This window comes from Fringilla coelebs (genome assembly GCF_963513975.1).
Source record: "Fringilla coelebs genome assembly, chromosome: 5".
In the NCBI taxonomy this organism is placed as follows: domain Eukaryota; kingdom Metazoa; phylum Chordata; class Aves; order Passeriformes; family Fringillidae; genus Fringilla; species Fringilla coelebs.
In genome coordinates this window covers 14,354,475-14,366,855 of record NC_140033.1, presented here as the reverse complement: position 1 = coordinate 14,366,855, position 12,381 = coordinate 14,354,475, and the positions used below count along the sequence as shown (strand labels likewise).

The 12,381-nt window shown below is 38.2% G+C and overlaps 1 protein-coding gene across 1 annotated transcript in view; it reads right to left on the bottom strand.

Moving 5' to 3' along the window:
* Positions 1 to 5,518: 5,518 nt before the first annotated feature.
* DUS4L (dihydrouridine synthase 4 like) overlaps positions 5,519 to 12,381 on the bottom strand; it is a 34,972-nt gene continuing 28,109 nt past the window's right edge. The window contains exons 13-14 of the mRNA XM_084206493.1: positions 7,837 to 7,937; positions 5,519 to 6,469 (exon numbers count right to left, since the gene is read on the bottom strand). Of these exons, the coding sequence (XP_084062619.1) occupies positions 6,431 to 6,469; positions 7,837 to 7,937 (140 nt within the window). The 3' untranslated portion in view covers positions 5,519 to 6,430. The remainder of the gene's footprint in view (positions 6,470 to 7,836; positions 7,938 to 12,381) is intronic.

The following is a 12,381-nucleotide window of genomic DNA, read 5'->3' as shown; positions in this document are numbered from 1 at the left end:
AGAAGGTGGCCCAGGGCTGCAGCTTCTGGTTTGCTGAAGGAGGCTCGCAGGGAATGAGTTTCTTGGCAATCCTGCTGTAATTTAGGATTACGGATAGGACTGAGGCTGAAAAAGTCAGCCCTGCCTGCTGAAGACTGCTGGCTACATTTCAGCTCTTCTGACTTATATACGGAAAACAACCTAGCACAGATCTTGCAGGAGTGAAGCAAAGCACATGTCCTCCTCACCTAGGAGGCTTCCTGAAGTAAGAATCCGTGCCAGCGTTTCAGCCAACACCAAAGAAGGGCTGAGGGTTCAGCATCAAGCAAAGTATTTGTTCAATGAACTACGCAGGCATGGAGTTGGTTTCAAAGCAATTAAGTATAGACCTAACTTCACACATACTGAGGCTAACATTACTAAAATGGAAAGAAGCTATTTGCTGAAGTATTTTTTGTAGGGTTAACACAATTCAGGTTTCCTGATTCTGCAACTGGCTTCCCCTCTGCTGCAGTGTAAGGAAATCTGGGTAAACTACTGAATTGTTTTGATCTGAGCAATGTTGTATCCAGCAGTGAAGCAGCCAGCCTCCCAAAACAAATCCCAGTGTCTTGTAGAAACCTGTAAGCATGGCACTCGAGTCAGTAAAAGCTGCCTTGTTCCAGAGGAGCAAGGAAAGTGGTCTGATGTAAATGTTACTTAATCCAGGATAGGAAAGCTTTCAGATTTTCTCATTAGCAGATAACAGTACAGGGAAATAGATGTCATATTGGAAAAGACATATTAGACATATTCTAAAGCACATTCTGGAAACTGAGCTAGCATCAAACCTGAGTAATGTATTAGGTTAGAATCCACTCCAGATAAAAATGGAGCACCATGAAAAGCAGTTTTGAAAATTAACTTTAAAATGCTGTTGTGGTAACATTATCTTAGTTCTAAAATTAACACAAGTTAGTATTTATTAGTTAATAAATAGTTCTATATTAGTTAATAAATACTAAGCTCTAAAATCAATACAATTAATACAAAATTAATACAATACAAAGACAATGAAATTACTCCAACAGGTATAATGGCTTCTAGGCTAATCATAGAAGCAAGGAGCAACACCAAAATCATTTGCAGGAACCCAATGTAGATACTCTGCACTTACCACATAAACTCAGTTTTCAGGACTGGCTGTATATTACATATTATTTTCTCCTAGAATATCCACAAAACTACATTTATCTTATTACTTATATCACCAGGATTTTAGAGGGGAAGTGATTGATATCAAGAGGAAAAGACATAGTACTGAACAGGTAATTAACACAGGAAGGGTACTGTCAAGAGGAATCTGACTGTAACTCACACTCCTTGCAAATTTGTTTCCTGAAGCACATCTGCCTGAACTGTACTCCAAGCTTCAGCACCTCAGGTGATGATTTGTGGTAGGAGCCCCTGCAGATGTTGTATAGATGAGAACTCTGCAGGACCATGAATCTTTGCAGGGCAGAAGTATGCAAGTTTGAGGACAAGAGGTTTCAAGAAAAAAAAAAAAAATCTCCATCTGTGTAACACCATGCATTTACCAGAGTTTGAAAAGACAATTATTTGAGGAAAAAGCTAAAGACTGTAAACCCTAGCTCAGAATGGATCCCATACACCGAGACACATCTGTGTCAAATCAGCTGCAATGTGTTTCTGAACTGTGATGTTGCTGACCCCAATCAGTATGCATCTCCTTTCCTTTTACCTTTCAAGCCAGAAGGGAGGATCTTCGTTTTTCATTTTTCAACTTTAGCTTTTTTGTTTGGTTTGTTGTGTGTTTGTTTGTTCTGGTTGGGGTTTTTTGCTGTTTTTTTGGGTTTTTTTTTGGTGGAGGGTCTTTTGTTGCTTTTTTTTGGGGAAAGGTGTTCAGGTGATTTTTAGCTTAAAATCTGCATCAGTCTTCTGAATCCTTTTGTTTACCTTATTATTAGTTATTATTTTCTAATTAGTTCATGTTCACTTTGTACTTGGTATGAAACAAACAACTTAGGACAGACACACAGCCTGTTTCCAAGACCTCTACTTCACTGTATGCTCTGTTTCCTTAGACCTCTAATGCCCAAGTCGTGTCTGGAGAAGAATCAAAGCCTAAGATTTTGTCCTTACTGGCCAAGAATAACAGTTCCTCTCTTCCTTCCTCTCACACTGTCCATTCCATACCCTGTTAAACTCACGAAGAAAGAGTAGTTTATCACCTTCTTCTTCCATAGTCACAGGAACAGGGACTTAAACCTCATGCTTAGTAAGATGTAGTATATGGTCTCACCACCTAGGTGAGAAGTTATTACACTATCTGCAAAACACAATTATCACCAAAGCTACTGCTTCTTCTGGCTGCGTTTTCAAAAACAAAAATCCAATCAGGCTACACAGTCTGACCTCAAGCAGCAGGATAAAGGGTTAAAGCAACAGCTATTTATGTCAACAGTATTGCAGACATGCTTTTATGACAGCAGTAATTGGTGTCCAGTTTCCAGACGAGTTTGAAAGATCTTTCCCCTATTCATGGTCCCTGGTAGCTGGTTTTGGCATCTCCTCCCTTCCAACAGACACACTAAAACTAATATCTAACTCCTACTAGTCACTAAACATAGTGGGGAGGTTCCCACTCACTAAACCCTGGTGTACCCAAGTATGTCTGAGAATCCAAACATCCCAGATGTGCTTCATGCAGACCAAGACCACCTTCACACAGTCCTGCAGGAAATCTTTTAGCATGTATAGTCCTGGGCTGTATAGCCTGCTTCCCTCTCTGCTTAGCTCTCCCAAAGCTAGAGACAAAATAGCAAAATCTTTTCAGGGTACTTGCCCTTGCAGGTGGTAGAAAAACTTCCTTTGGACCACAGCTGCATTTCAGAGTGGACACAAAACTAGAGGGACTCTTGTTTTCCTCACAAACACACCTTGCAATACCTGCCCCTATTTGTACATTACCTCATAAACAAAACACAAGTGTCACATTTTATAACAGAAAATAAAACATTCCATATTATTCTTGAACTGAGGATGCTCAGTTCTAGAACTGTTTTCAGACATTCCACAATTAATGCACACAGCAATAGGCAGCACAGAGTATTGAAGGACAGGAATGACCTGAGAGCTGATTTTCCAACTTATCTGTAAAATGACTTGTATTAGGTTGTAACAGGATCCAGATTATAGCTAACAGGGGGATAAGCACTGTCCAAAGGCATGGCAAAATGAGGGCTTCTGTCCCAAAGAGTAAATTCAGAATTTCAAGGAACACTTGAGAACTGAAGCAGCCATGTAGTACTTTTACAGTAACTTCACATTTGGAAAAACAAATGTTATTTTAATGCTGAGAGAAAAGCTGAGCTTTCACCCTTTACAAGAAGCTAGGAAAGCACAGTGTCTTTTCAATGAGGCTATGTAGCCAGGGACTACTGTGGCAGCAAACACACAGGGAGGGCTAATGCAAGGCTACATTTTCAGAAAAGACTCTGCACAACTTATGTTAAGGAAGATGTATTGTTGCATGTTTGTTGCAAAAGTAAAAACAGGGGAAAACATCCTGCCTAGCTACAGGTGTTTTCAGTTAAGGTAACACCAAAGCATGCAGCCAGGCCTATTAATATTCAGGTCAGCTCTCATGCACCCACCATGACCTCACTGCTTTCTTGACTCAGCAGAAAAAGGGGTTTATGAAAAAAATATGGAAACACCCCTCAAATTTTTTTTGAAAGCTACTGTCAAGTTAAACCTGTGCAAATATTTTTAGAATAATCTCTCCCATGCTTCCTCACTGAAGTACGGAAAATTCACATTCCTACTTTTGTAAAGAGGGGAAAAAAGGCTCTGAAACAACCAGGCAATTACTTTGACATTATTTAGAGTATAAAGAGCTCCAGATTCTTACTTCTGGAGATATACTCAGAATAAATTAACTGTCCAAAAGTACAGAAGATATTTTGATTCCACCAGTATTAGTGAGGATTTAACTTTTTTCCACTTCTTTCCCACAACACAGGCACATGTGACCAAAATGTGACCCAACAGCCTGAAAGGTGAGGAGATAGAAGCATAAAATTTTGATTCATTTTCTCTGCATATCAACCATAACTTAAAACATTATCAGTGGGAGAACCCAGGCTCTCACAAGCCCTGAAAGCACATAATGCAAAACAAGGCAAATGCAAAGTATTGATAAGGATTTGCCATCTACTAGAATTTCCAGATACACTATTTAGACTTATAATTTTTAAAAAGCCATGTTCTTTCCAAGAATAGAGTTCTACATAGCAGAATCTACAAAGTAATTTTAATAATAACAGAAGATTATTTTTTTGTGAACAAGTCAGGGACTCCAAAGAGCTGGAAGTGTGATAATTCAACTCAGTCCAATGTGTGTGACCATCTACAATAGACAATTACAAAAATGATCATAGTCATAACTCTGTGACAGGGAAACCTGACAAAGGATCCAAATAATGGACATGACAGAAGAAGTGAATGGAGATAAAATACAGGCTGTGTGTTTAAGGAATCTCCAGTGCAGGGAACATTTCCCTGCAGCCCGATGTCAAGGTTTTCTGTGTAACGTATTACAGCATGGATCTATTGTGTGTTGAATGCACATTGCATATCTGAAAACACCCAGCCTCATTCCAGCTCCAAGGAAAGAGTGCATAACCACCCTATATTCCTTCACACTTCAGTCATGCTCTACAGAAAAAACCTGTAAACCATTCAGAGTTCCTTCTCAAGGAGAAATATGAGTACTATCACTGCATTCACAGCCAGCCGTTTTTCATTCCATGCTATTTTTTAAGATAAATTTTTAAGGATGAAAAGCACAGTGCACAACATTGTAAGAAGCTTCTAATTCTCTACCCCATTATCTACTTATACTAGCAGAAGAAGAGTTTGAAATTTGAGTAGATAACAGTAAATAATAAGCAAGAGTTACTTGCTTTTGTTCAGTGTCTTGAAGAAACATGTGAGTTTTTTTGTTCTGTTATTAAAACCAGCACTTCTTGTTATACCTCCGAAGCTTCCAACCACAGCCTTTGGATCTGACTGGAGATAACATTCCACCACAATTTTAAATACTTCAGAAAGGGGTGGGGAAAAAAAGAAACAAAGATGCATTCAACTACATCTTCAAAACATGTGTATGGAGGTATGAAAAGCCTGTAACTTTTCCTGAAGATTTTATATTAATTAAAAAAAAAAAATCTTGAGTATCACAGAGTGTCACACTACTTCAGCAAGGATAAAGTATTTTTTTAAAACATATGCCTTCTTATTTTATATGGTATGTTATTATGCCTTATACTACTTGATAAGCTGTGTTTAAATTCCAAGCTAAACAAATAGTATTTCCAGAGCAAGCAAAACCACCACTATGAAGACTGTATTTTCAAGAAGAGTTAAACATCATCAAGTTAGAAGTATATTTTGTTCCTAGTGCATATAACTATTAACTATGATGAGACAGCATACTGGGAGACATTTACAAGAATAAATCCAGAAAACATGAACTTAAACAATCCCTTTAATATAACAAACATATCGAACTTTCAAATATAAACTGGAACCAACTAACAAATAAACTCAAAACAACTTTCTGAATACCAAAAAGATCTTATGCAAAACAGTGCACATTTATTTGAGGTATCGTATCCATGAAAACAAAACAAAACAAACCAAACTATCTACATTTAAAAAGATTTTTACTTAGCGAGGCTAAGGAAGTTAGGTGGTACATAAGGAGTAAACCAACGTAAACAGTGTAAAAATAAAGACTGCTAATACCAGCCAACCCAAAACTGAAATATCCCAATATATTAAAGAAAAATAAACCAGAGGCATGCAAAATATTGTTTGTTAAAATACACTCAAATCCATGTGGCTAAAGTGAAAGTCACAAGTGAGTGAGGTGGATTTAGAAATGCAATGTTTCTTTCTTTATTTTCCTTAGACTGATTGTCATTCAGTTTTCCACTGATAAAAAGCTTTCAGCCTTCTTCAACCCACTGGGAACTGAATTTTTAAGATCCCAAACAGGTGCTGCAAGGAGGTTTAAGTAATTGTTTTTACGATCTAGTGTGATATACAACCTCACTCAAATGCTACAAGCAATGGTGATCTGTTACCATGATGGAAGAAAAAGCTTGGTAAACAGGTTGCTCCAGGTGGAGTTGAAAGATTTTTGAGTTTCTCCTCATGAGAGCAGTGACAAACTCCATGGTGAATCCGGTAAGCCACTTAACATTTTATTTGCAACACAGAACGTTTTGGCAACCGATACATTAGAGGAATCTGAATAGTGACCTGCAATGCATGTGCTTTTCAGAAAAATCAAGTTTTGTTTCAGGTATGCATCAGGAACATCAACAGCACAAGCCTTTTCTCATTCAAGCAACTGTAGCGATGCCATCCATCTTAGATGTGCTCACAGGTCTTTCTTATCTTCTGCTTTATTTGAACTTTGCTGAAAAGAGACAGATGAAAAATAATTTCAGTTTGGCAAGATCAGGAACAACTGACTGCAGACACCGAATTTTGCCCCTTTGCAGTCACACCTGATTTGTTCATTATACAACTTTCTAAGCTGTAGTCCCATCAACACTACCCCACAGAACACCTGAGCTTCTGCTGCCAGCAGTCAAGGCTGTGCAGCCTAGTTCTGCTCCCTTTGGTTTTACAGCTGAGCTGGGCAGGAAACTCAGCAGAAAACATTTTCTGCTATCAACTCATTTATCCCTGGGAGGTGCATCTACTGTGTGCTCAGTACCTTCTGTTCCTTCTACTCAGAGGTAAACAGAGATGGTAAGGATGTGTGTTTTAGACCACAAGTCTGTTAGAAATGCAGCAGGACTACTATGGCTCATTACACAGGGAAGCACAACAAGGACAGGCTGTGCATGGTGGTCTTGAATTGAACACAAAGATCAGTTGAGCAATCTGTAGAAGTATAGGGTGAGGCTGGGAATGAGTAAGTGGCTTCACAGAATACAGGAAAAAATATTATAACCAGGTCAAAACTGCCTTTTTAAAATTAATACAGGGCTGAACAACGCTTCTTGAAAAGCAGGTCACTATAATTTTAATAATAATTTATTTTCTCCCAAGACCACTACTTGTAAATAGGCTACCTTTAATTTTTACTGAATTTTGCTAAAGACAGATGTTAGGTATGGAGCATATGAACACCTGTCAGACAATTTCAACATACAAACTCCCAGTTCCATTTACTGATACTTACTGTGTATGTTATGGGTATTATAGCCATATACATAAGAAACTGAATCAAACAGCTAATTGAACTTTTGCATAATATGGTTTGGTTTTTAAAAATTATTTTGTACTTCAGTTTGAATTTTATAGTAGCCTGTTTTTAGCCTAGGCTGTTTGTTGGGTTTTTGTCCTTGTGTATCAACAGTATTGCAACATTTATAATCCAGGATTACAAAAGCATGTTTTAAGAGCAAACAAGATAAAATTACTTTTATAAATTGTGTATATACTCCCCCTGCCACACACCCACACCCACCCCTCCTATAGTTTTCTTACACTATTTCAGTGATCACCACATGCAAAACCATCTGAATCTTATTTTCCAAGTAACAGTAAAATTGAAGCTAACGATAACCTGAGCTTTGTCAACCTAAGTGCAAAAAATAAAATGCTATTAACTCTGCAAAACAAAATTCTACTATTTTGAAGAAGTTTAAGGAATGCTGCCTGTTGTAACTTTATGTTATCCTAAAGATTTTGGTAAATTCTCTCAAAACAAACAGAATTTTACTGGTACAATTTCAAAATACAGTGCTTGTATGGCGATCCAGAGCCACCTACCTGAAGCTGTTCAAATTCTTTCATCAGATGCTCATATTCTCTTCTAAGGCCTTCAGACTGCTTTTTAACTGCAGCCACTTCAGTTTTCGCCTTATGGAAAGCTGTAAAATACCAGAATTGGTGTTTTAATTATTACTTGTATTTCTGCAGTTCCTCAGAGCCCTAGATGTGCATCAGGGCTCAACTGCAGTAGACAGTCCTTCCTCTAAAATAGCTGAGAATTTAAAACACAGCATCACAGATGGACACAGGAACCTGAGAAGTTGAGGACAGGGAGCAGAAAGAGAATGGCCAATGTTCAGAAAGATCAGCACAAGAAACAGGAAGGGCCTGTAAGAAAGGTAGGAGTGAGACCAATAAACTCATGAAATAGGGGACTAGTTAGTGATGACTACAGGGATCTGCCACATTGCAGGAGACAGGTCTAGAAAAACAAAACTCAGCAACTCCAAAATCAAAACTGTCAGACCTCTTAAGGAGAGGAGGGAACTCAAACACTGGGCAAGAGCAACTGAGACTATCTACAAAACACAGTAAGGAGGAAGATGATTCACTTCTCCAAGAATCTGCTAATTAGAAAGATAAATCTTGCTTTTGTTTGAACATTCTTGTACATAGTATAGTAAAAATTAATAAGATCTCACTTCTGAAGAAGTTGTAACTCAATGCTATTGATCTAACACTATTTAGTTATTTATAAGTAGCAGCACAGTACTTTAGTTGCAACTAAAAACTACTTTATCTTTAAAACATGAACAAAATATCTAGAGGTATCTACAAGTCAAGAAAGCGAACAAGCTAGCGCATTGTTTTAGTGTTTTGACCAAAACAGATGTATGACAGAAATACCTTGCCTAACCCTAGAAGAAGAAAAAGCAAAGAACAGATTGTCCTTTCCACCTGTGTTGGCTATGGACAAAAACCCCAAAACATCAATAAACCACCAAATCCAGACTCATTCCTGTTGGGGCCACACAATTAAAAGAAGCATCACGTCTTTGACAACGTGAATTCCTCAGTGCACCAATTTCCCTGGATGCCTTGTGAAGCACCAGTGTCCCCAGAGCACTGCCCAGCTCCTCTGCTGGGAGCACGAGCACTGCAGTACAGCCCAGTTCATCAGGCACACTGTCTGGCATATGGATCCTATCATATGAACAGAGATCCAGCAGGAAACAGGAGATCCTTTGTGTGCACAATACACTCAGTCATTATTTCTGGCTTCCATCTGGTCTGTTACTTTGCCTCACAGGAACACAACAGCTGGATTGGCAGCAAGCAAGCTCCCACAGCTGACACCTCCCAGCAAGTCAATGCATGAGCAGGCAGATGAGGATGCTGCTTCCACATTAATGCACCCATTGAGAGGAATAATCATAAGTTCCAAACACAGAATCCAGCCACAGTACTATAAGAGGTAGGCTACCCTTTTCCACTCCGTCTCCTACCAAAACAAGCTATTCTTAGGGCAGTGTTTCAATGGAAGACATTTGTGGAAAACTTTACATTTATGTGTGACTGAAGGTCCATAAACTAATGTAACATGTATAGTTTGGGAAAAGTAGAAAACATGTCCTTCCACAACATTCTCTGAATCCTATTCCAGGAGAGACACTTTATTTCAGATTGCTCTGAATTCTAAGGATAAGAATAAAACTGCTCTGAGGAGCTACATTTTACCAGAGCCCAGTAGCTGTAGCATTTCTATGATCTTCCCATTCCAACAACAATGGAGAACCTAACACTAAAACCAAACAGCAACAAAAATAATTCCTTGGGCATTTCCTTGCACAACTAGTAGTCCTGGTCTGGCTACATCACTTGACTTACAGTGCTTGCTACTAAGGAAACGATCTGGAACTTACATTAGCATTGCTCACAATACAAGCCTACAACCCAAATGATTTGGACTAGCTGAAGAGTAAAAAAGAGCCCTCTCTTTTAAGAGTTTTCAAGTTAAAAAAGAGCTATTCACGTTTAAGAATTTAGGCACTGACGGCACAAGAGATTTGCCAACAAATACGCTGTAAGGCTGGGAACACGCTCCAGTCAAGTAACTCCATGCTAATTCTGAATTCCCTGTGTAAGATATAATGGTCAGAATTTAAAATGAGAAGGGAGGGCCAAAAAATTTACAAATTTGCTTCAAGTACCTTTTGCAACCTCAAACAAAATTTTGTTACAAAAGGGATGTTATAGCATCATCAGATGGCATAGAAAGCCTCATATAATAAACCCATGCTTGCTGTATGCAGCCATCTCTTCCAATCAACAAATGTGAGTATCAGCTCTTGCTGCATGTAACAATGCAATGGCTCCCACCCTTGATTACCATCTCACAGTCTTGTGAAAAGTAATGTTAAATAAGACAGACCTTGTTCCTCAACCTCCCTCTGCCACTGGCCAATTAACAAGACTGTAGCCAATTCTTTAAACTTGTTTGTTTTTAAAAACTGGGGAGCATCAGAGAAGCTCAGTGTAGTTTTCATACATGGCACAGCCTACCCAGCAACACCAAGGCCAAGCTGAACTGTCCCTTGGAGCAGTTTTATGAAATGTACTCCCAATGTCTGTATTTTTTAACAGGTTTTGAACATGTAGTAATCTTCACATTTAAGTGAGAGCTGTACATCTGTACATGCATACTTTCTAGAATAGCCAACAGTCAGAAGTTATTCCAAAACCAGCCCTCCACATAAATTGTTGTTGCTCTCCTCCTGTCTCCTACATGCAACCATGAAACAAAGAATACTCGTGTCAGTCTGTACACAAAACCAACCTCTTTAAATGATGCACTGAAGTTCCATTAGAATTTCCTCCTGCCCCACCATATATGACATCAATATATAAACAGAGTATTTTCAGAAAAAGTTGAACTGAAGTTGAAAAGCACCTAAATGACTTTGATGAGCCAGTACATATTTAATGAAGCCCTGTTCCTGTCCCAACACAAGGACCACTGTAAGGACAAAAGGCTTTATGAAACTTCTTTTAGGTCTAACCTCATGCCCAGTTGCAGGTAATTTGTTTTGTTGTGGTTTTTTGAATAGTTTTCCAAACCATCAAAATAAAACAATATCATGGCATGCCTTGTTTCCCCAGAAAATTCCTACTGGTCCTAGGCCAGTAGCCACAGTAAGAACCTTTAATTATCTGAATCAATATTTTGTTAGAAATATGGCTAATGTGTAGCAGGAGAAACATTCTCACATCTGTACTGGGTATTGCTACAAGTATGTACATTTTTTTCTAGGTATCAATGAGACATTTTCTTAATATATAAGTGTATCAATAAAATACCATCTCAGAAGGTTTCTAACCAGTCATGTTATTACATGTCTAGGTATGCTAAAAATGGATTTAGGCTTTCAGAGTGCTCGCCCCACTGCTGGGTGCCTATAAAGCCCTGACAACAATATGTGGGTCTGCAATAGAGCTGTGAGGAGCTAGCCTTCTTTGCTTCATTTCCAAAATAAAGCAAAAAAAGGCATCAAGTGTAATAGAAAATTCAAGCCTGGAAAGAAAGCCAATGTAGTCAAAAACCTTAAAATTAATTTCCAACCTTTCCTCAGATGTTACTAATTTCACTGCTCACTCTTGTATTTTGATTCATCCCCCCCACCTGTTCAGAGCATAGGACAAAGGTCTTCTTAACTTTGGATTTCACTGTTAAGTGAGGAAATAAAAAAGTAGTCTATGTTTTCTGTAAAAGGTAGAAAGCTGAAGAACTAGAGGTAAGTCTCCTGAAAGTCTGCAATAATCTGTCTACACTATGATTTTAGTCAGAATCTCAGGAAGAGGAGATATACAGTATTTCCTTTTCCAGTTGTAAATACTGATTCAAAACTTTACAGGAAATTTGCATGACCTTGGAAGTCACAGCACCAATCTGATACTAAACTGTTTTCTTAAATGTGAAGCAGGTGTACATTTAGAACTCCTCCTGGCTGCACTATACTAACTTAACCCACTTTTCAACTCATAGCCTACTCTAAAATAATGTATTACCAAGCATCAACAGCTTAATAAGTGTCCCAGACCAGAACAATGGATATTTGAAACTGCATTTGAAAAAAAAAAAGAAATTTTTCCTTGCAAGCAGCAAATACCACCCAAACACAAACCCCTAACAACCATGAAAAATATCCAAATTTATGACCCTTACTAATACCATAGCTGAAAAACAAACAATAAGAAAACCTCAAAAATCAAAACCTGTTAAGTTTTTATTTTTATACTAGTTTTGTCTTGTTTCATGATTAGGTGACACTCTTTCCACTCTTCACTCTTCCCCCACAATTTCATGGATTGGACTTTATGGACACAAAGAAAAAGTTACTTTAGTCATGTGAGCTCAGTAGCATGACACAAATTGCTTAGAAGAGGCAAAACAAAAACTTTCCAATCTCAGCTTTCATTTTATGTAATGCATTGCTCACACTCAGTGAACATGACAGCCAACATTCACCTACCCAGCTGCAGGAATTTCAAAAGAAAACAGTAAATTCATGTCCTCTAACACTCTATGGAAAGTTGCGTCTAAGG